This window comes from Vitis vinifera, chromosome 11 (assembly GCF_030704535.1).
Source record: "Vitis vinifera cultivar Pinot Noir 40024 chromosome 11, ASM3070453v1".
NCBI classification, from domain to species: domain Eukaryota; kingdom Viridiplantae; phylum Streptophyta; class Magnoliopsida; order Vitales; family Vitaceae; genus Vitis; species Vitis vinifera.
This window is the reverse complement of record NC_081815.1, coordinates 893,466-913,070: the sequence shown is the minus strand read 5'-3', so window position 1 is coordinate 913,070 and position 19,605 is coordinate 893,466. Positions and strand designations below refer to the sequence as shown.

Below are 19,605 nucleotides of genomic sequence, written 5' to 3'. Positions count from 1 at the left end.
CTATGGTTAAGGAGGCAAATTACTTTCTACTTGGAGGGCAATTAGGGTTATTATCTATCATATTAGACCAAGGCCGTCTTTGAGGCATGGGCAAAAGGTACGTTGTCCATGTGACTATTAAGGCTAATGATCGAGTTGGGTGGCCGTAACCTTCTAGATGATTTGGTCAAAGGAAGTGATTATAAGCTTATTTCAAAAAGCATCTTGATAGGACTCTAGCTTGCCTTGGCTCGATCCAAAATGATGACTCAATGTTGTTGGATAGGGGCCTAGATGGGCTTTGGTTCATTCAAACTGTTGTTGTCGAACCCACGTATTTTGATTAAAGGTTACTTCTAATATATAAATCCGGACTTGTTATTGACTCGTATCCCATCAACAACGTATGAATTTGTAACATGAATGATAGGCCGATTTTAAACCTTTACGGTCTAGAAAACCCAACGCATATAATATCTACTAGTCATTTTGGGCAACGATAGTATACCATTGGATGCGTCTATAATATCGGCACGCCGCAGGCATAACCTCCACTGCCGAAAACTCCAATTACAGAACCACCGCCGCAACGCCGCTGTTTCGGTCTCAGCTCTGCCCACAATGGCCGCGGATAGAATCGAAAACTTCGAAGATTTCGTAAAAGTCCATGCTCTGCTCCTCCAAGCTTCAGGATTGCCACCGTCTCTGCACCGCCAACTCTTCCAGAAGCTCTACTCCGAAACATTCGACAGCGGCGATTTCTTCCAGGTGCAGCCATGCGAGAACGGACGGCAGAGGCGGCTTGTGCTCACCTCCGAATTCATGGAGAAGGAGTCTCACGTGTTCCTCATTGACCACGCCTGGACTTTTCGGCTCTCCGATGCTCCCAAACAGGTTCCAATTCTGATAAAACCATCGCCATTTCCCATTTCTAGGGTTTTGGTTTTTACTACGTTTGGATGCTGAGAAAAAGAAGGAAAGAAGTTAAAAGCTAAGCCCTTTAGGAGAAAAACTTTAACTGAGTTAAATAGTTCTGCTGGTTCAGTTCTAAGTAGTTATGATGTAAATATTTGATACCCTTTTTCTTTTTCTACATCTTCTCGGTAGCCAAATGGGGGGTTCGTGTTAATGCTCAATTGGGTTTCTGAGAAGATACTGAATTTTAGTCTTTGTGCCTTTAATTTAATCAATTGAGCTCTTCGAAACCAAAATGATTGAGATTTTGGCCACTTTGAGTGATTGCAGCTGCAGGAGGTTCCGGGTTTGGCTGAGAGGATGGCTTCACTGATGTGTGTAGATATTGATATGGATTCCAATTCTGAAGAGACAGATGCTGTAAATGGAGGCTCAGATGAGAAGGATACAAAATTGGATGTGGGGAGAGAAATTAGTGAAGCAGAAGAGAAAGGAGATGGCATAGTTAGGTGGTTGGAGCTAGATGAGCTTGGCATAGATGATGATATGCTGTTGTCTTTTGATTTATCCAGCAAATTTCCGGTGTGTAACCCTTGTTTTATTGAATGGCATTTGTCCGTGTTGTATGTTAGTTTTAGGTTCTAAAGACACCATGAGAAATTGACACTCGAGAACTCTATCTTTCACTCCCATTGGTATGAATTTGGTTTCAGAGTAACTTATTATGGTTGCTTAGGCATGTAGAAGGACTGAAGCAATAGGGCATCCGCATTTGCATTCTGTATAAATTGATGTTGGTGTACAACTTCTCCCGTTGTCCCAGAGCATCTCTGGAACCCTAATAGAGATCTATGAATTGTCTGCACAAATCCTTCATTTTAGGGGCCATTACAGGAAACCCCGAAACAGAAGCCAGCAACATTAATAATAGTGAAAGATTGAAATAATAGGATTTCTCAAGATTTTTTAGTGGACTCGTGTTGGGTGATGGATTTGTGCCTTCAAATGCTATGAAAATGCAACTGAGCAGTTTGATTTTTGTGGGATAACCAAATGTGCTCTTTAGTCTTAAGTACTTGACCATTCTTGTGCGTAACTGAGTGAGTCCCAATATTTCAAGATATAGAAATATAGCACTCCATGGTTTAGTTGAGACATTGTCACATCAATAGGAGATGCAGCATTCTTGTCACCAGGAAGTTTTTTAAAATAAAAGGTTGGAGATGAGGCAGTATCGTGCCTACTCATCATGCTGGGCTTGGTATACAACATCTCTATTTGGTCCAGTATCGTATTTTGTTAGCTATTTGTGAGTATATTACTTATTTTTTGAAACTCTGTTGATATGATGCTCTTTCTTGTTGCATTAGAATTTACTTGCGCTTAGTCTGTGTGGAAACAAGCTGGAAAATGTTGAAATAGTTATACAAGAAATTATCAAATTCAAACACCTAAGAGCTCTCTGGCTGAATGACAATCCACTCCTGCAAAACTGGTATGTTTGTCGATATGTTGAAAATCCTTGTTATTTTACTTTTGAAATTACTGTTGGTGGCTCAACAATAAGAGTGAATTGAGTTATTCAATTTTCAGTGATGGTCACATGGCAGAAAGAATTCTTCAAGGATCCCCAAGTTTGGAAATCTACAATTCATGTTTCACTCGTAATTTTGGTGAATGGGCATTGGGATTTTGTGCAGATGTATATGGAAAGGAAAACCCAGGATATATTCATCAGAATGACCATCCATTGCAGAGTGTGACTTCTCTTGACCTTTCAAATAGATGTATTCACAATCTAATCAGTAAGGTTGGAATGTTCCTTCTGTGAATTTTCTATTTTTATCTGACCTGTTCTATTTCTTACAAAGAATTATTTGGACCCAATTTTTTTTTTCCTGCAACTGGCCTATTGCCATATAGCATTTTTGCACCAAAAATTTCTAATTGGTAGCATTGGTTGTTTTCGTTCGTAATTCTTGTAGCTATCTCAATGCTGATTCTCTTTTGTTACACTTCTGCCCAGGCATTTTCACCTGTTGAAATGCCATCTCTTTCATATTTGAACCTTCGAGGAAATCCATTGGAACAGAATTCAGTTAGTGATTTGCTGAAGATCCTAAAAGGATTTGCTTGCCTAAATGCGTTAGAGGTATCATTTCTAACACACGCACACTCTCTCTCCCTCTTGATAGGCAAGAAAGAAATATATTAAAAAAGTTCATTTCTGACACTACCTCTCTTTTTCATGTAAGAAAAAAATAAGGGAACCAAATAGGAATTTCATGTCTTTAGATTTTTAAATGATTCACAGGTGGATATTCCTGGCCCACTTGGAGAAAGTGCTGTAGAAATTCTTGAATCTCTTCCTAGCCTTTCTCAACTGAATGGTGTCAATGCATCCAAAATTTTAGAGACTGGAAAGCATGTGATTGATTCAATGCTTCAACCACGTCTTCCTGAATGGAGTCCTGAGGAACCTCTTTCTGACCGTGTCCTTAGTGCAATGTGGTTATATTTGATGACATATAGACTTGCAGATGAGGAAAAGATTGATGAAACCTCTGTATGGTACGTATATATGGCCTAATTTATTTGATTCTTACTTCTTTGTCCCAGTTAGTTTTCTATCAACAATATAAGCTTTTAAATTTATGTGAAAGTAATTTTGGTTCTTCAATTTAGAAGACTTCTATATTTTCTTGTTTCTACTTTGGCATGTTTTTTTTTCCTTGTTTTATAGGAGATTTCCTCCATTTACATTCTCCATTTTTTTCTTCTTATAAAAGTTTGTTTCCCAAAATAATAAAGGAAAATGGAAAATATTAATTTCAGTTTATATCCACAAATCGGTTTGTGTTAGGATTTCACAAGTGTTCAATATGCAGATGTTCAATTAGCCTACTTAAAAGAGTGTGAAACTGTTATGGAGCATCCTCCTTAAGTTGTATAATATAGAAATTTATGAATTGATTTTGTTGGATCTTTGAATTGTGATCTTTTGACGTTGTCTTTTATTAAAAATAATTTTTTTTCTATAAGTAAGAAGTGACCAGTCTGAAATAAATAAATGCAATACATGAATATTAATTTTGCTAGTCAGTTATACATCTACATGATGAGTGTTTTTGTTTTGGACTACTTTATAGCTATGTGATGGACGAACTTGGTTCAGCTTTGCGGCATAGTGATGAACCAAGTTTCAGGGTATCTCCTTTTCTCTACATGCCAGAGGGAAAACTGGCGTCAGCAGTGAGGTGAGGTTCTCTTTTGACCTTTTTTATGCTTTCTTGCTTTGAACCGGTTTACACCTTGTTTTTCTTGTTTTCTCTAGAGGGTGCATATAAGAATATAATTCATATTGTATCACATACTGAACCTTGTAACATGTGCTTCTGAGCCTGAATTCATATGTATGATTAATTCTAATGCCTATATAATCCTGTTGCTCAGGGTATAAAGGCATGTGGAGATGTCCCTTGCATTTTGTGTTTATGCAAAATTTCTTTCCAACAACAGAGTACTTGCAAAGTTGTTAACTTGAATAATTTTTTTTCAGTTTCTCTATTTTATGGCCAACCCAGAATGTTCAAAAAGGTGATGAGTGCACTCGTGATTTTCTATTTGGTATTGGAGAGGACAAACAACGTTCTGCCAGACTTACAGCTTGGTTCCATACACCACAAAATTATTTCATTCATGTGAGTTTGTGTCATATTCTATCACTAAATTGAACCAGTGCTCATTACTAACTTCTAAACTGAAGTTATCTGCTGCTAAGATGGGAACTAATTTGCCCTTAACTCTTCAGGAGTATGAGAAACACTGCCAGAAATTGCAGTCAAAGTGTTGCCTTTCTCCTTCCATTAAGCCCTCTACTGACAGATGTTCGATTTCTAGTGGTGGACATGCTTTACGCGTTTACACAGATATACCTCAAGTAGAAGAATTTTTGACACGTCCTGAATTTTTAATCAGTATGTGTTAACAGTTCAATGTATACCTCCTTTTTTTTTTTTTTAATAATTTTTTGGTCTCCTTTTAATATGATTATTTTCTCTCCTAGTCGTTTTTAATGTTTAATGTGCGCATGTTGTAGCAATTCACTATTTTCTGATTTGAATATTCATTCCACTTTCAAATATTTCACCTAGTCTATAGAGTGCTCTCTCCTTTATTTTCAAGCTTCCTTCTAGTCGTCTGGATTTTCATCTATAGGTTGTTGGGCTCAAATTAGTTGAAAGGTAGATTTTTTTTGCTGGCATCTGTTGAGAAAAAGTTATCTAATCCTAGTTAATTTTAATTGTTTGTAGGTTGCTGATTTCGTTCCTTGCCCTTCATCTTTGCTCTTCTAAGTTTGTGCTGTGATTCACAATTTATTTTATTTTTTTGCAGCAACTGACCCAAAAGATGCAGACATTATATGGACAAGCATGCAAATAGATGAGGACACAAGAAAAGCTGCTGGAATAACTGATCAGCAGTACATAAATCAATTTCCGTTTGAGGCTTGTCTTGTCATGAAGCATCATTTGGCAGAGACTGTTCAGAAGGTTAAGATCTCTAATTTCTGTTTCACGTGGGTGATAGCGCCCCCCCCCACCCCAAAAATAAAAAATAAAAAATAAAAAAAAATCCTCTATGAAGTTTGTTTCCAAGAGTTCATTATTCTACTACTTAATATAGGCACCATATGGATTTTTGAAATATCAATAATCAAAAGGCATGCTAATTTTGAATTTCTTTCTACAACAGGCACATGGATCTCCTGAATGGTTTCAGCCTACATATAATCTTGAAACACACCTACCTCAACTAATTGGTGACTATTATGTACGCAAGAGAGATGGGCTTGACAATCTGTGGATCTTAAAGCCATGGAACATGGCAAGGACTATTGATACAACTGTTACTAGTGATTTATCTGCTATTATCCGACTTATGGAGACTGGTCCAAAAATATGCCAGAAGTATATTGAGCACCCTGCTTTGTTCCAAGGCAGGAAGTTTGATCTCCGTTACATAGTACTGGTCCGCAGTATGAAACCTTTGGAAATATTTCTTGCTGACGTTTTCTGGGTATGCATTTCTTGCCTGTACCGTAAATTCTGAGAAGCATTCCTGCACTAGTCTCGGTAATATCCATATTTGAATAAGCTGCAATATTACCTTTTCAGGTTCGATTGGCAAACAATGCATATACCTTGGACAAACAGAGTCTGTTTGAGTATGAGACTCATTTTACTGTTATGGTAAGTCCTGAGCACCTTGTTTTAGCAGATGACCATATATTCATTTTCAGGATGGACCCAAGTTCAGAACCAAGCAAGTGTAGTTATTTGATTCCTCCTGTTTGATGGAGAAGTTGAGAGAAACTCTAGTTAAAAGAAAACCTGATTAAAACTTCCCATTTATTTTCACTAGGAATCATGGTTTCCATGTTTTGATTTGAATTCAGTTTTTACCCTTAATCACTTCTATGGATTTCAGAACTACCGTGGAAGATTGAATCACATGCACACACCGGAATTTGTGAGGCAGTTTGAACAGGAACATCAAGGTATAAAGGCCTTCGTAGAAAATGGGGTGTTCATAATTTTCTAGTACCTTGGGATGCTTTTAAGTTAATTCCTAACATAGACTCCTGTCTTTGATGCCAGTTAAATGGTTGAATATCCATGAAAGAATAAAAACTATGATCCGGTCCGTCTTTGAGTCAGCTGCAGTCGTTCATCCAGAGATGCATAGTCCTATGTCCAGGGCCATGTATGGCTTAGATGTCATGCTTGATTGCTCTTTCCAGCCGAAGTTATTGGAGGTATGTAACTAAACCAATATTTCCTCCCTCCTATGCTTCTTTGTAAAGTCCTTTCTGCTGATGCCGTTCGAAAATAATCGTGTTGTTTGCGAGTGTAGGTAACCTACTGTCCTGATTGCACTAGAGCCTGCAAGTATGACACAGAAGCTATATTTCGTGGTGGAGAGCCACTCAGAGCTCAGGACTTCTTCAATCATGTGTTTGGTTGCCTCTTTTTAAATGAAACAGCATATGTCACCAAATTATAACCGGAGGCTCCAAGGAAAGTGCATGTTGTAGGTGATCTTATAGCAAACCAGAAACTTTCCATCACATGGCTTGCCTCTTATTTGTTATTCTGAATGGAGATTTACTTTGTCAAATGACTGCAAGGATTCTTACACTAGAGAAGTATACGAGCCAAAATGAAATGTTTTTCTTTACCTTGAGCCATTTGTATCTTATTTCCATAGACCTTGGTTCAAATAGAAGAATAGAGACGGCCACACTGATCAACACTAATAAAAAAAACTCATCACAATGAAAGCTACTTCATAAACTGATATGTACATTGAACTGCCGTCTACACCCATGGCAGTGGCATTTTTTTCCTCTAAGTCATCTCAAGCAAGAAAAGAAAAGGAAATAGGACAAGGTACAATACGGAGGGGTCAGTGGAATCAGTGAATACATTTGTTTAGGAAGCTGTGACAGGAGGCTCCATGCTGCTAGCTAGGTTCGCCTGAGAGGTTTTGTTGATTTCTCAGGGTTGTTATCTTCTTTTGTAATTCAAGATTGGACATCCGCTCAACCTCCAATGCTCGCTCAAGCTTTTATCCATCCATTTATGAAGGTTGTATGAGTTTATAACAAGCAAAAATGAATCCCAGAGTGACCAATTAAAAAACTAGAATTGGAGTTGGTTAGTACCTTGGCTGCTCGGTTGCTCCATTCTCCTAGTATAGCTCTCAGCCTTTCATTCTCTTCAATATACTATCAAGTATCATCACCAAAAAAAAGGTACAAAAAAGATTAAGAACAGTAAATTTATCCAAGAGGTCTCACGCAAACAAGGATGAGAATCGTATATCTAAGTACTTTTGGATCAGTGTAGACATGACCCATGGATTAAAACCTCTTCAGTTTAGCCATAGATAAATCAAATTGCATTATCCTTTTTTAGGCTTTTTTTTAGCTCTTTGGTGTCTTCTTTATCAAGGTCAAATTTTAGCTGCTTTGATTATGTGCCACAGGTCGAGATCTTAAGAATTTATACGGGTACCTGATTGTTGGTGGTGCGGACTTGCTGGATCTCAGAGTCCCTCTCAGCAATCAAGGATCGAGCAAGACTAAGCTCAGACTGTATTTGATTCATCTGCGACATGGAAAACATTTTTCAGAATTTACCATAACACTTAAGGATATGAATTAGACAATGTATAATGCTATAATAGTAGTTTCTTCTAAAACTTTAATGCCTAAAGACAGCATGCTGATTTCTAGCTATCCTTGATAGGATTCAATCATTTTTCTCAGACCAGCTTTAACCATTAGATGGCAACTATTAACATACTTGACACTTATAAAGCTGTATTAAAGGAAATAGGTTTGGGTACCTGTAATTATCAAGCTTCGCCAGAAATACAATTACATCTTTTGATGTCCGAAAACAATCATTAAGCAGTCGGAACAAACCCTAGTCATCTTATACCTTGATCATTTCACTAAAAAGAAAAAGATTTATCAACTTGCGGTTTCTTTGTTCTTGAATCTCATGGTCTTTATGTCGATGTTATTTGATCATGGAGTTTTACCACAGAACAATTTTCCCTCAGAACACCATAGACCATTGCACACATTTAAATCAAAAGAAATACAATAAATTATGTAAGAGAATAAATCGAACAGCATTTTATTGTCAACATGAAGCAGGTTCATGAGCTAAATGGTGCAATCTTAATCAAGTTTACCTCAGCAGAAACTGTTCGCAATTCCTGATCACGAGCTGCTAAAAGATGGGCAAGATCAACCTGCCAAAAGAGCCAGTAGCAGCCTTTATTCTGATTATTCCACATATAACTAATTTACTTCTCTAATAAGAGAGAACCACACCAACTTAAGGCTAATTATGTTACAAGATCGAACAATATGTGAAATAAGTTGTAATTCAGACTCAGGGTGTATAATTTAGTCTTCAGGCTATGGTGCTACAGAGACTGCACCAGTTTGGAACTTGCAAGACAGAAAAACGTATGTGCTTGTGGTGCTTACATTCCCTAGCACTTCTCATCTAGAAATAAAAGATTCTGAATGCCCAAGGAAAAAAGTACTTTTTTGGTCACATTTGAAGGGAAAATCTTATCGAACTGGTGACATATTTCCACATCTCCCCAAGCAGAATGTCAGAGCAATCGTTGAGGGATTTACTCAGAATGCAACTGGATTTCACTATGTTTTAAAACTTAAGGTCTAAAAATGGATATATGTAAAGTCAGTTTGGTTATCACCTGAGGTGTGCTCCCATCATTTGACCGTTCATATTTACTTAAGCATTCTTGCAACCGGAGAATCTGCAGTGAATAGATGAGGTTCTGAAATTATTTACGAAGGATATTATCATTCAATTTTTATCTACATGGACTATAATACAAAGTTGGAGCAGCACATTTGCTACAGTTTTTGTGCAACTACACCATGCATCAGCCAGAACCAGAAGCAACTACAGGCAATATCAAATGCAATTGCTATACAATCACCACTGATCATGTTTTGATCATCATATACCTCCTCACTCAAAAAATGAAGATTTTCCCGCTGGTATTGCAACAAAGCCATTTGCTGGTCAGAGAGCCGACCACCCTCATAATACCTGTTGCACCAAAAAACCCTCAATATATCATCACATATTGCACTAATTTAAATTGATAACTAACTCATAGCTAAAGTTCAAGTGGATATTTATTCATTCTTTTGTGAGTCCCACAATGCTATCCCAACCCCTTGCCACTTGAGCTCTCCTCAAAGGCTCAAGTGGATATTTATATTGCTACCATGACTTTTGCTATTGCAGTTGTGTCCATTCAGACATGGAAAACTGCACCTGCAGCAATCAATGGTACTATCATGTAAAGGAGAAAGAAGAGTTTTCCTGCATTCTTAATGCATGCAAAGAATTTTCATTTTCAGTAAAGCAAAAACGCCTGATTTTTAGAGAAAGTGATTAAATAAAACATCTAATGAGGTGGATTGCACCCCCTGTATACAGTAATTATTATCAGTTAAGGTTGTTTTGTTGTTTTTTCTGTTTGATCTCTTCTCAATGAGGAGCTTTTTCTGTACTTCCTGTATACATGGGTTGTGCCCCATTTTTTGCTAAGCACTTGCACTTGATTAATACAACACTTTATTTGCCTAAAAAAATAATGAAGAACAAAAAAAAACATCTAATGATGGAATACAAAAGTGGGGCCTTTAAAGATAATGGGTTCAATACTAGCCAGCTGCACAAATGGACACTATAACAGAACAAAATGAACTATGATTTTCAACATTATAATCATTCTTCTCAGTTACTGATAGAAGCACAGAGTGACAGGTGATCTTCAGCAACATGAAACCATTTCCCTTACCCAGAAAACTTGAAACATAGACTGCATGAAAAAGGAATTGATGGATGTATGATTACCTCAAACCTTCCAAAGAACTAGATGGTTGAAGTGGAGAATATAATGACTTCAAAACATCAGGCTGAGAATTCAAGGAATTGTACTGGTACACATAACCTGCAAACACCAAGATGCAGATACAAATGATTTGACACAAAAAAAAGTAGCAATAAGCCTATATTCTATCCCATATACATGAAATTTAGAGCTCATGTTCAGTATATTAGGGCTTTAGTTTTGAGTAAAACACCAATATTCTCAAGACTGGCCTTATTAGTATCACAGAAGCAAGATTTTTCGATATTGTTTGAGGCATCTTATGCAGCATATTTCTTGTGAACAGGCATTATTTAGCTGCATCATAACCTAATTGTATTCAAAATGGATCCTGCCTGTCACATTTTGTACTGCAACAAACTGGAAAAATCTCCAAAGAGTTTTTTACCCCAATCACGAAATTCATCCACCATAGCACAGCTCGGACTATCATGGAGGAATGATGTTCCAATATGGAGGCTTAGCTACCCTATTGACTAATGACCTCCATTAGAAAATTGAAATGAGAAAACTAATTATTGAGGCAACCTGGACAAATCTATGGTCACTGGAAGTGTCATACAATCAACAACCATGAAAAAAAGGGCTGTTGTGGGTGTAGATTCAAATAAATATATCAGAAAAAGAAAAGATCTCTAATCACATGCAACTAGAGGGTCACAACACGGCAACACCATCGTTCATCCATGAATCAATGGTGAATTACGACAATGGGATTAAAAGCATACTTTCAACTGAATGTGAGATCCAAAATAGAACTTTACAATCCAATTCCAGCAATATTTGGTTTAATGCCTTATGTAAAGTGTAATAATTCACCAACTCAGACATCACACCAGTCCATCTAATGATCTCCAAGGTATGTATCTAAACTTACCAATATAAACACTCATAAAAGATGCTGCACATACTGCTTCAACCAACATAATAATCCTGCAGATTTGACAGATAAGCAAGGAAACCATCAGTTATGCATATTCTGGCAAAGTGACATTCAAAATTTAACCATGGAACAGATGGAGGTGCATACACAGGAATAATTTATGTTTTGATTGTGAGTTAACAATGAACTGTATCAAAATGAAACAATCAAAATTTACTATTTGGGTCAATTTATTTCTTAATACAATACCATTTTCTACAAGTTTTGACACAAGACTAGATTGGTATGGTATTATGCATCAACCGATAATTTGTACGGAATTCCAGACTATGTTGATTCATTAAACTTTACCTTATCATCACTGATGTACTCTTAGTAGAATGAAATGTTATTATCCTTCATCTTAAATTTGAGAGGTCATAATTCAAAACTCTGGAAAAATAATGGAACTGATTTTATCTTTTAAACTTAACTTTATTTTATGAATGGAAAATATCTAGAAGAAGGGCACCACATATTATATTAGATGAACAAATTAGAATGGAATATATTTAGGCAAAATTCAATTTTGGAGGAATATAGGCTGGAAAAAGGAGAAACAATGTCAAAGCACCATCAATACTACTCCCAGGTTGAATCATTTGACAGAAAGCTGGGAATAAACATTAATACAAAGATTGCCAACACAAGAAAAGAACAAACTTCTTTCTCTTTTGCACTCACCTAGTATTATAATCTCACAAGAGTTGAGAGGTAATCCATGTCATATCTTAGAGGTTGAGCGAAAATGTTGGATAAAAGCTTGTTCAAGTGCTTGCAAGACCATCTCAATGAATGATTATAATTTCTATAAGTAATTATTGCATATATTTGGGAAAGCAGCATAGAATGACACTAATGCACTCAATACCAAATATATGTTATGGAATCCCACCAGTAGATAGTGATATATGTTTTGTGAAAGTGGAGGTGAACAAGAGATTGGCCTTGGACAAAGTGGCTCTCTGGGATGCTCAGGAAAAATTGCGTTCTTTATCTATGGAGGAGCTGGAAGCCAGAAAGGTAGCGAAGGGGGATTATAAGAAATGGGCTCTTATGGAGGAGATTTCTTAGAGACAAAAATCAAGAGAAGTGTGGTTGAGGGAGGGTGACAAAAACACGGGCTTTTTTCACAGGATGGCCAATTCCCATAGAAGGAGAAATTGTTTGTCTAAGATCAAAATAAATGGAATCTGGTTAACAGAAGAGTAGGATATTAAGGGGGGTGTGGTCAGTGCTTTCAAGGATCTATTGATAGATCCGGGTGATTGGCATCCAACTTTGGAAGGTTTGAATTTTGATAGAATTGACGTTGAGGAAACAACTAGATTGGAGGAGGTATTTACAGAGGAAGAGGTTTTTTCAGCTCTCTTTGATTTGAATGGGGATAAGGCACTTAGTCCAAATGGATTCTCTCTAAGTTTCTGGCAGTTCAGCTGGGACTTTGTGAAAGAATAGATGATGGGTTCTTTGAAAGAGTTCCATGAGCATGGCAGATTTGTAAGGAGTTTGAATTCCACTTTCTTGGTTCTAATCCCAAAAAATCCGGGCGCAGAGGACCTTAGAGGTTTCAGACCGATTAGTTTGGTGGGAGGCTTGTATAAACTGTTGGCAAAAGTGTTAGCCAATAGACTTAAGAAGGTAGTGGGAAAGGTGGTGTCTTCAGCTTAAAATGCTTTCGTTGAAGGAAGACAAATTCTTGCCTTAATTGCCAATGAGGCAATAGACTCTTTGTTGAAACGGAATGAGAATGGGGTATTATGCAAGTTGGATATAGAGAAGACATATGATCACTTGAAGTAGAATTTTTTGTTGTTTGTGATGCAAAGAATGGGTTTTGGAGAGAAGTGGATTGGTTGGATTTCTTGGTGCATTTCCACAGCAACGTTTTCTGTTTTGATCAATGGCACCCCGGCGGGATTCTTCAACAGTTCAAGGGGGTTGCGTCAGGGGGATCCACTTTCTCCCTACTTATTTGTGATAGGGATGGAGGCTCTTAGTAGGCTCATCTTTAGAGCAGTGAAGGGGGGGGGGGGGGGGGGGGGGGAGGGGAGGGGGGGGGTTTATCTTTCAGGCTGCAAGATAAAGGGAAGAAGTGATGGGGTTTTGGTCTCTCACTTGTTGTTTGCTAATGACACTTTAGTCTTTTGTGATGCTTCCCAAGATCAGATGATTTACTTAAGGTGGTTGTTGATGTGGTTTGAAGCCATTTCAGGTTTGAGAATCAACTTGAATAAGAGTGAAATTTTGCCGGTGGGGAGAGTTGAGAATTTGGAAGTTTTGGCTCTTGAGGCTGGTTGTAAAGTGGGAAGGTTGCCATCTTCTTACTTGGGACTTCCTTTGGGTGCACATCATAAGTCTGTTGTTATTTGGGATGGGATGGAAGAGAGATTTCGGAGAAGGCTTGCCATGTGGAAAAGACAATTTATCTCTAAAGGAGGGAGGATCGCCTTAATCCGAAACACACTGTCTAGTATGCCTATCTATTTGATGTCCCTATTGCGGACCCAAGAGTGGTTAGTTTAAGATTGGAAAAGATTCAAAGGGATTTTTTGTGGGGAGGGGGTGCTTTGGAGAGGAAACCTCATCTAGTAAAGTGAGATACAATATGTTTAGACAAAAGGAAGGGTGGTTTGGGAGTTAGACGTCTTTCTACTCTCAACAAGGCTCTGTTATGTAAGTGGAACTAGCACTTTGCGAATGAAAGGGAGACTCTTTGGAGGAATGTCATTAGTAGAAAGTATGGGGTGGAAGAATGAGGTTGGTATACTAGAGAAGTTAGGGAGGGTTTTGGAGTTCATTTATGGAAGGAAATAAGGAAGGAAGGGTCTCTTCTGCAAAATAAAGTTGTTTTTTCTGTGGGGGATGGTAGAAAGGTGAAATTTTGGAAAGATAATTGGTGTGGGAACTTTGCGCTTTGTAATTCTTTTTCCTCTTTGTATGCATTTACAACTTACAAAGAGGCTTGGTTAATGGAGTTGTGGGACTCTTCGGGAGAGGAAGGGGTTTGGAGTCCTAGGTTCTCTAGGTCCTTCAATGACTGGGAGGTGGAAGAGGTGGAAAGGTTACTTTTAACAATCCGTGGAAGAAGGCTTAACCCTCTTTTGGAAGATAAAATGCTGTGGAAAGAGACTAAGGATGAGATTTTCTCAGTTAAATCTCTTTATGGTGCTCTAATTTCCAGAAGTGTTGTTCAGTTTTCTAGTAGCATTATTTGGAGTCCTTGTGTCCCTACCAAAGTGGGTTTTTTTGCTTGGGAAGCCTCTTGGGGTAAGGTGTTAATTTTGGATCAACTTAAAAAGAGAGGGTGGATCTTAGCTAACGGATGCTTTCTTTGTTGTGTGGAAGAAGAGTCTATTGATCATATCCTTATTCATTGCACTAAGGCAAAAGTTTTATGAGAGTTATTGTTTGCTATTTTTGGTGTTAATTGGGTTCTTCCTCTTTCGGTTAGAGATACCCTTCTTGGTTGGAGGGGGTTTAATATGGGCAAGAAGCATAGAAAGGTGTGGAAGATTGCCCCTTTGTGTCTTTTATGGGCAATTTGGAAGGAAAGAAATAGGATTGCTTTTGAGAATGAGGAGCTCTCGATTCATAGGTTGAAAAATTCTTTTGTATGTAATCTTTGGTTTTGGATTAAGTCGGTTGTAAATGAAGGTCCTCTTCCTTTATTCAGTTTTTTTTATTGGTTGGGCTCTAAATGAGGGCTGGTGATTTTTGTATCCCCTCTTCTTTTGTTTGTGCCTTATGGCATCTCTTGTATACCCCCTATATGCTTTTGGGTCAGCCTTAAGGTGCCCTTTTTCTAATATATTTCTTTCTCTGTGCTTTTACTTATCAAAAAAAATATATCAGACCAAATAAGCCTAATGTCAAAGAGTTTCAAGACCAGTTAACCAGAATGCAAACAAGGCAACAAAGAGTTGTGAACTGGAGGAGGTACAATCTAGCCAAAGAATTAAGGTGCTCAGCAACAAAAGTATGTGGAATATGTACCTCAGTATGGTAGAGATGGAAAGAATACTGATGTGTGGTTTCCACACCATGACAAGTAGCATTGCAGCAGTTCCTGGCATTTTACCAAAGTACTCAAAAAGTTATAATGATGAATATTACTCTCAAAGACAAGAAGGCAAATAAACAACTAAAATGAATTTCTATTGGGGGATACATACAGGCATGAGAACAAAGGTAAAGCTAACAGACATAAAAAAGACTTTGGTAAAAAAAGCACCAGGAGGATATGTATGCACATACCATATGCAGTAGTAGCAAAAGGTAGGCGAACAATATGCTTCAACTTCTGGCTGAACATATAGTAACCCTACAAAATCAACGTAGGTTTCATGGTTTCCCAACTAGATAAATCATCAATCATGGAACCATATGATTTGAGATCAAGCAACAAGTACAGAAGAAGCATTGATGGATCACACTAACCAAATTCATCTGATAAGAGATAAGTTTATCACTCCAACTATCACAAGTGTGATTTTGCAGAATAGTGGTTTTGTGTGTGCATTTGGGTGGGCCCCTCTGTTTTTGCGAATCGAACCCATGCTTTTGGTTAAAAAAAGCGGTGACAAGTTTTCTAGAATTATCATGACAGAGGTTAAGTACAGCGGTTACAATATAGGCAAAACTTCCCAAAAGGTTTAATGCATTATAATTCTTTGTTTTCTATTGATGTTGCCCTCATATAATTTATGCTCTGGTGTTTTTCAGTTTATTGCCATGGGTAGAGAACTGTACAGCAATATGATAAAGTAAGCTTAAAGTATAAAATCCTCACAACAATGTTAAAGACTGATTTCAAGTATCTTAAAATAGGTGCATAGACCACCACCAATCAATTTCTATGCCACCAAAAAAAACAACTAAAGGCTCATTTGCATCATGGAAAGAATAACGAAAATTAAAAGGGAAAGAAAATAAAGAGGAAAAAGGGAAGGATAAATTTAAACTCAATTAATTCTTTTCCTATCATGCTCCTCCATTGTTATCTCCTTTATATAGAGGATAAAAAATTTAAAAATGTCTTAGTTTTTAAACAATTCTCATTATATTTCATTTTCCTTTGTATTTTTTATGATAAACCAAATAGGAGATTCGAGATTATTTCCTATGCGCTTTCCCTTAGTACTTTCATCATCCAATGGAGCCTAAATAAAAAAAGAAAGGTCTGGTATATGGTAAATAATATAGAAATGTATGCAATTTCATGAATAATACAAATTTCACATCTCTAAGCCTCCAAAGTTTCCATATGTTACAAAATGAGATCTACATGCATATGTTCTTCTAACGCACAATTATCAAAAAAAAAAAAAAGAAAAAAAAAAAGGAAAATTGACAGTTAACTCTGAAGTGAATAAATGTTACCTGCAAGCGGATCTTTTGGACTTGGTAGACTAGATACTGTTGAAAGGCACCTGAAAACATAATGAGTATGACATTAAAAATCATCTTCCTAAGCAGAAGAATACCCATTCAAAAAGCTAAGAAACAAGGAACATGAGAACCAATGGTTGAGATGGCCTTTGAAGTCTTGAGCAAGAGTATATGGCAGTCAATCACCCAAAAACAAGAAAAAAATCATTGGAAGATTACACAAGCTAAGAAAACGCATTCTCATAATTCAGATACATTGAAGAGTTCTTTTGTTTGTAATTTATGGAATTGGGCCAAAGTGTATTTAGGTGAGAAGTCTTTCTCCCTTATAGGTTGCTTGGAGTGGATAGCTTCCACTTGAGGGGAGGTAGTTCTTTTTGGCCCTTCTTCTCTTTTTGAGGCTGTAGCCATCTTGTATACTCCCTGTATGCCTTGTGGCGTTTAGCCTTTCTAATGCATATCTTGTTTACTTATCAAAAAAAAAAAAAAAATTCAGATACATTAACTAAATTGCATTGCACACAAATGCTTCATGATTCTGTCTACCAATGGAACAATATTATTAATTTTACATAAGTCAACAAATGCCATAGAATTACACAACAGTGGCAATAAAACTGAACACAAGATGCCCCCTGGGATGTAGCTCAGTGGAACACTGGAACCAAAGGTCCAGAGTTTGAGACTTGTGATATTTAAGTGGTGTAGGGTAAAAAAGCAGCCTAATGTCTCAGGAGGTTTGCTTCAATGGCAGTTGGAATTAAACACACACACACACAAAAACAAAAAACAAAACAAGAACAGGAACATAGGACTCCTGGAACCATTTGATAAATATCTTTTGAAGTTCAAGAATTTTCTTTTTGTGACTTGAAAGGCTTCCATTAGATCTTTAGTTATTTCTGATTAAGGGGGCTATCTTCAGTGAAAGAACATGAGGAATATTGATTCAATTGCAGGAGATTTTAATTAATCTCTTCCCAACAATACATGGTGCTTGCTGTAATTCTAAAAATGTGTTTGGAATAGTTCCTTATTTGGATAGTAACCATAATAAAGTATTTGGCATGTTGTCAGTGATAAAACACAAAAACATCTCTCTGGAGAAGAGTAATACCCTTACTAGGGGCAGCATGGGTAACCTTATCACTTCCTTTTAACACTGATTTGCTATCACTGTTGGGTTGCTAATAGATTGGAGAGGCTCAAAAAAATTTATGGAAAGAGAGAAGTGATAGCTTATATGTTAAGTGTAAGATGGTCCATCTACTAGTACAGATCCGGTCCTTGATACTCACACTTTAGCAACATAGTTTTCACAAAGAGGAGTTAACAATGCTCAATGAGTAGACTTTAGTCACATGAAAATGAAAATTATAAGAAATTAGGATGAAACTAATACAGGTCGCTAGACCTATGTTTAAATATATAATGTGTTGTTAGAAAAACCACAGAACAAACACATCACATGCAGAAGTTAATTCAAACACAAACCATAAAACTAGTGGAAAGAAAAGAAGCACATGTAGAAATAAGTAGGCTTAAAAAGGCAAAGCTTCAGTGAAAAACCTGTGATCATCAAAAAAGCAACATCACAACTGCAAAGCAATGAGGGGCCCAAACTCTTTATCGGATGAAACATCCATGGAGCTGCCACAGCCAAAATAGCATAACCTGCCTACAATTGAACAACAATCAGGCAATTGACATTTTATCCAAGTATGGGAAGAACCTTGCCCTCCAACAAACTGAAACTATCATATTTTACCCAATCAGGCAACATATGACAACAGGTAAGTTATACTTGCCAATAAAAAACAGTAGAAAACACTCCCGATGATGCTCGTAGGCTTTCGATGACCAAATAAAGGAGCCTCATGCAGTACATCAAGAAACCTAGAGTAGCATAGATGAATTTCCATCAGAAACACCAGCAAAAATCCAACGTGACATGGACATTGCAGAGAAAAATACCTTTCTTAAGAGAAAAAGAATGCTCTATGCTCAAACATCATATTAAACTAAGCCGAGTGGAAAAATTGCCTAACAACAAAAATATGATTGAGTTTTTTTCCCGGGACAGACTAGTGAAAGTTCTTTTAGCACAACATTAATAAATCAAACGCAAAAATAATAATAATAATAAATAAATAAAAACCCCTTCATAAATGCGAAAGAAAACAATAAAAATAAAAATAATGGAATCATTCTAATTTAGCAGTTAAACAAAGTAATAGGAACAGTGAACATGATTGTCATCAAACATAGAACGTGTCACTAAAAAAATTCTATAACAAACGGTGGTTTTCATGTAGCCAACCCTAACCAGTTGGGATTTAAGGCTTCGCTTATGAACAGCCAGTGAAAATGAGTTCTAACATTTATACTCAACCTGAATTCGGAATCTTTGGAACTTTCTAATGCAAATCCGGAGTTGAAAATGAGACAATTTCACAAAACACTAGAACAATTCCAAAACGCAACCCACAGAAATCAATCTAGCAAATGCAGAACTCAACGGCAAGCTAATTAGGAGTGTGAATCACCAAAAATTTCAAACAGAACAAGTGGATTCTCGGAATTCAGCAGAAACTTCAGCAGACGAACACAATTACAAACACTGAAAACACGAATCAAGTAGAGATCTGTTTCTTGCAACACAAGTTAATGAATTGAAAGCATTGAGAGAGAAGAGAAACATATTGTGGTTCAGGAAAACTCACAAGGTGTTCTCCTCCGGCGACGTGGAGGTCGCCGACGAGTGCCGCTCCGTTGACATTCAGAGCGATTTGGGTTGAGCTCATTCGCCGGAGGTGTTGAAACTTGAATCTATGTATATGGAGTTCACTGTCATTGGGCCCCCCTTGGTCTTCATTTAA

At 37.1% G+C, this 19,605-nt stretch overlaps 2 protein-coding genes across 4 annotated transcripts; one reads left to right on the top strand and one right to left on the bottom strand.

The window, feature by feature from the left end:
• Positions 1–360: 360 nt before the first annotated feature.
• LOC100266448 (uncharacterized) lies at positions 361–7,140 on the top strand. Of its 2 annotated transcripts, none has more exons than XM_002278019.5 (15): positions 361–873; positions 1,225–1,476; positions 2,265–2,389; positions 2,488–2,704; positions 2,921–3,046; positions 3,209–3,465; positions 4,044–4,151; positions 4,454–4,595; positions 4,706–4,871; positions 5,290–5,447; positions 5,650–5,973; positions 6,072–6,146; positions 6,385–6,454; positions 6,555–6,712; positions 6,811–7,140. In XM_002278019.5, exons 1-15 carry the CDS (start codon positions 601–603, stop codon positions 6,958–6,960), a joined length of 2,601 nt encoding a protein of 866 aa, XP_002278055.2. In that variant the 5' UTR covers positions 361–600; the 3' UTR covers positions 6,961–7,140. The 2 variants fall into 2 exon arrangements, with proteins under 2 accessions (XP_002278055.2, XP_019078657.1); XM_019223112.2 differs by having other exon boundaries at positions 376–873; positions 2,488–2,699; positions 2,880–3,046.
• Positions 7,104–19,598, bottom strand: LOC109121383 (protein FIP1). 2 transcript variants are annotated; one of them, XM_059740576.1, is made up of 14 exons: positions 19,450–19,598; positions 18,531–18,622; positions 18,296–18,400; positions 16,718–16,767; positions 15,593–15,659; positions 15,332–15,404; positions 11,291–11,346; positions 10,377–10,473; positions 9,476–9,560; positions 9,199–9,261; positions 8,662–8,721; positions 7,974–8,066; positions 7,622–7,684; positions 7,104–7,521 (listed from the first exon to the last, which is right to left on the bottom strand). In XM_059740576.1, exons 1-14 carry the CDS (start codon positions 19,503–19,505, stop codon positions 7,420–7,422), a joined length of 1,062 nt encoding a protein of 353 aa, XP_059596559.1. In that variant the 5' UTR covers positions 19,506–19,598; the 3' UTR covers positions 7,104–7,419. The 2 variants fall into 2 exon arrangements, with proteins under 2 accessions (XP_059596559.1, XP_010656119.1); XM_010657817.3 differs by lacking the exon at positions 19,450–19,598 and having other exon boundaries at positions 18,535–18,622.
• Between the last annotated feature and the right edge of the window lie 7 nt (positions 19,599–19,605).

Coding starts and splice junctions, on each gene's coding strand:
- LOC109121383 (XM_059740576.1), bottom strand. CDS start 19,505: ATGTCAACGGAGCGGCACTCGTCGGCGACCTCCACGTCGCCGGAGGAG. Junction 9,561..10,376: donor AGTTCTTTGGAAGGTTTGAG/GTAATCATACAT, acceptor TTGGTGCAACAG/GTATTATGAGGGTGGTCGGC. Junction 9,262..9,475: donor TTCATTTTTTGAGTGAGGAG/GTATATGATGAT, acceptor TATTCACTGCAG/ATTCTCCGGTTGCAAGAATG.
- LOC100266448 (XM_019223112.2), top strand. CDS start 601: ATGGCCGCGGATAGAATCGAAAACTTCGAAGATTTCGTAAAAGTCCAT. Junction 3,047..3,208: donor CTTGCCTAAATGCGTTAGAG/GTATCATTTCTA, acceptor AATGATTCACAG/GTGGATATTCCTGGCCCACT. Junction 5,448..5,649: donor TGGCAGAGACTGTTCAGAAG/GTTAAGATCTCT, acceptor TTTCTACAACAG/GCACATGGATCTCCTGAATG.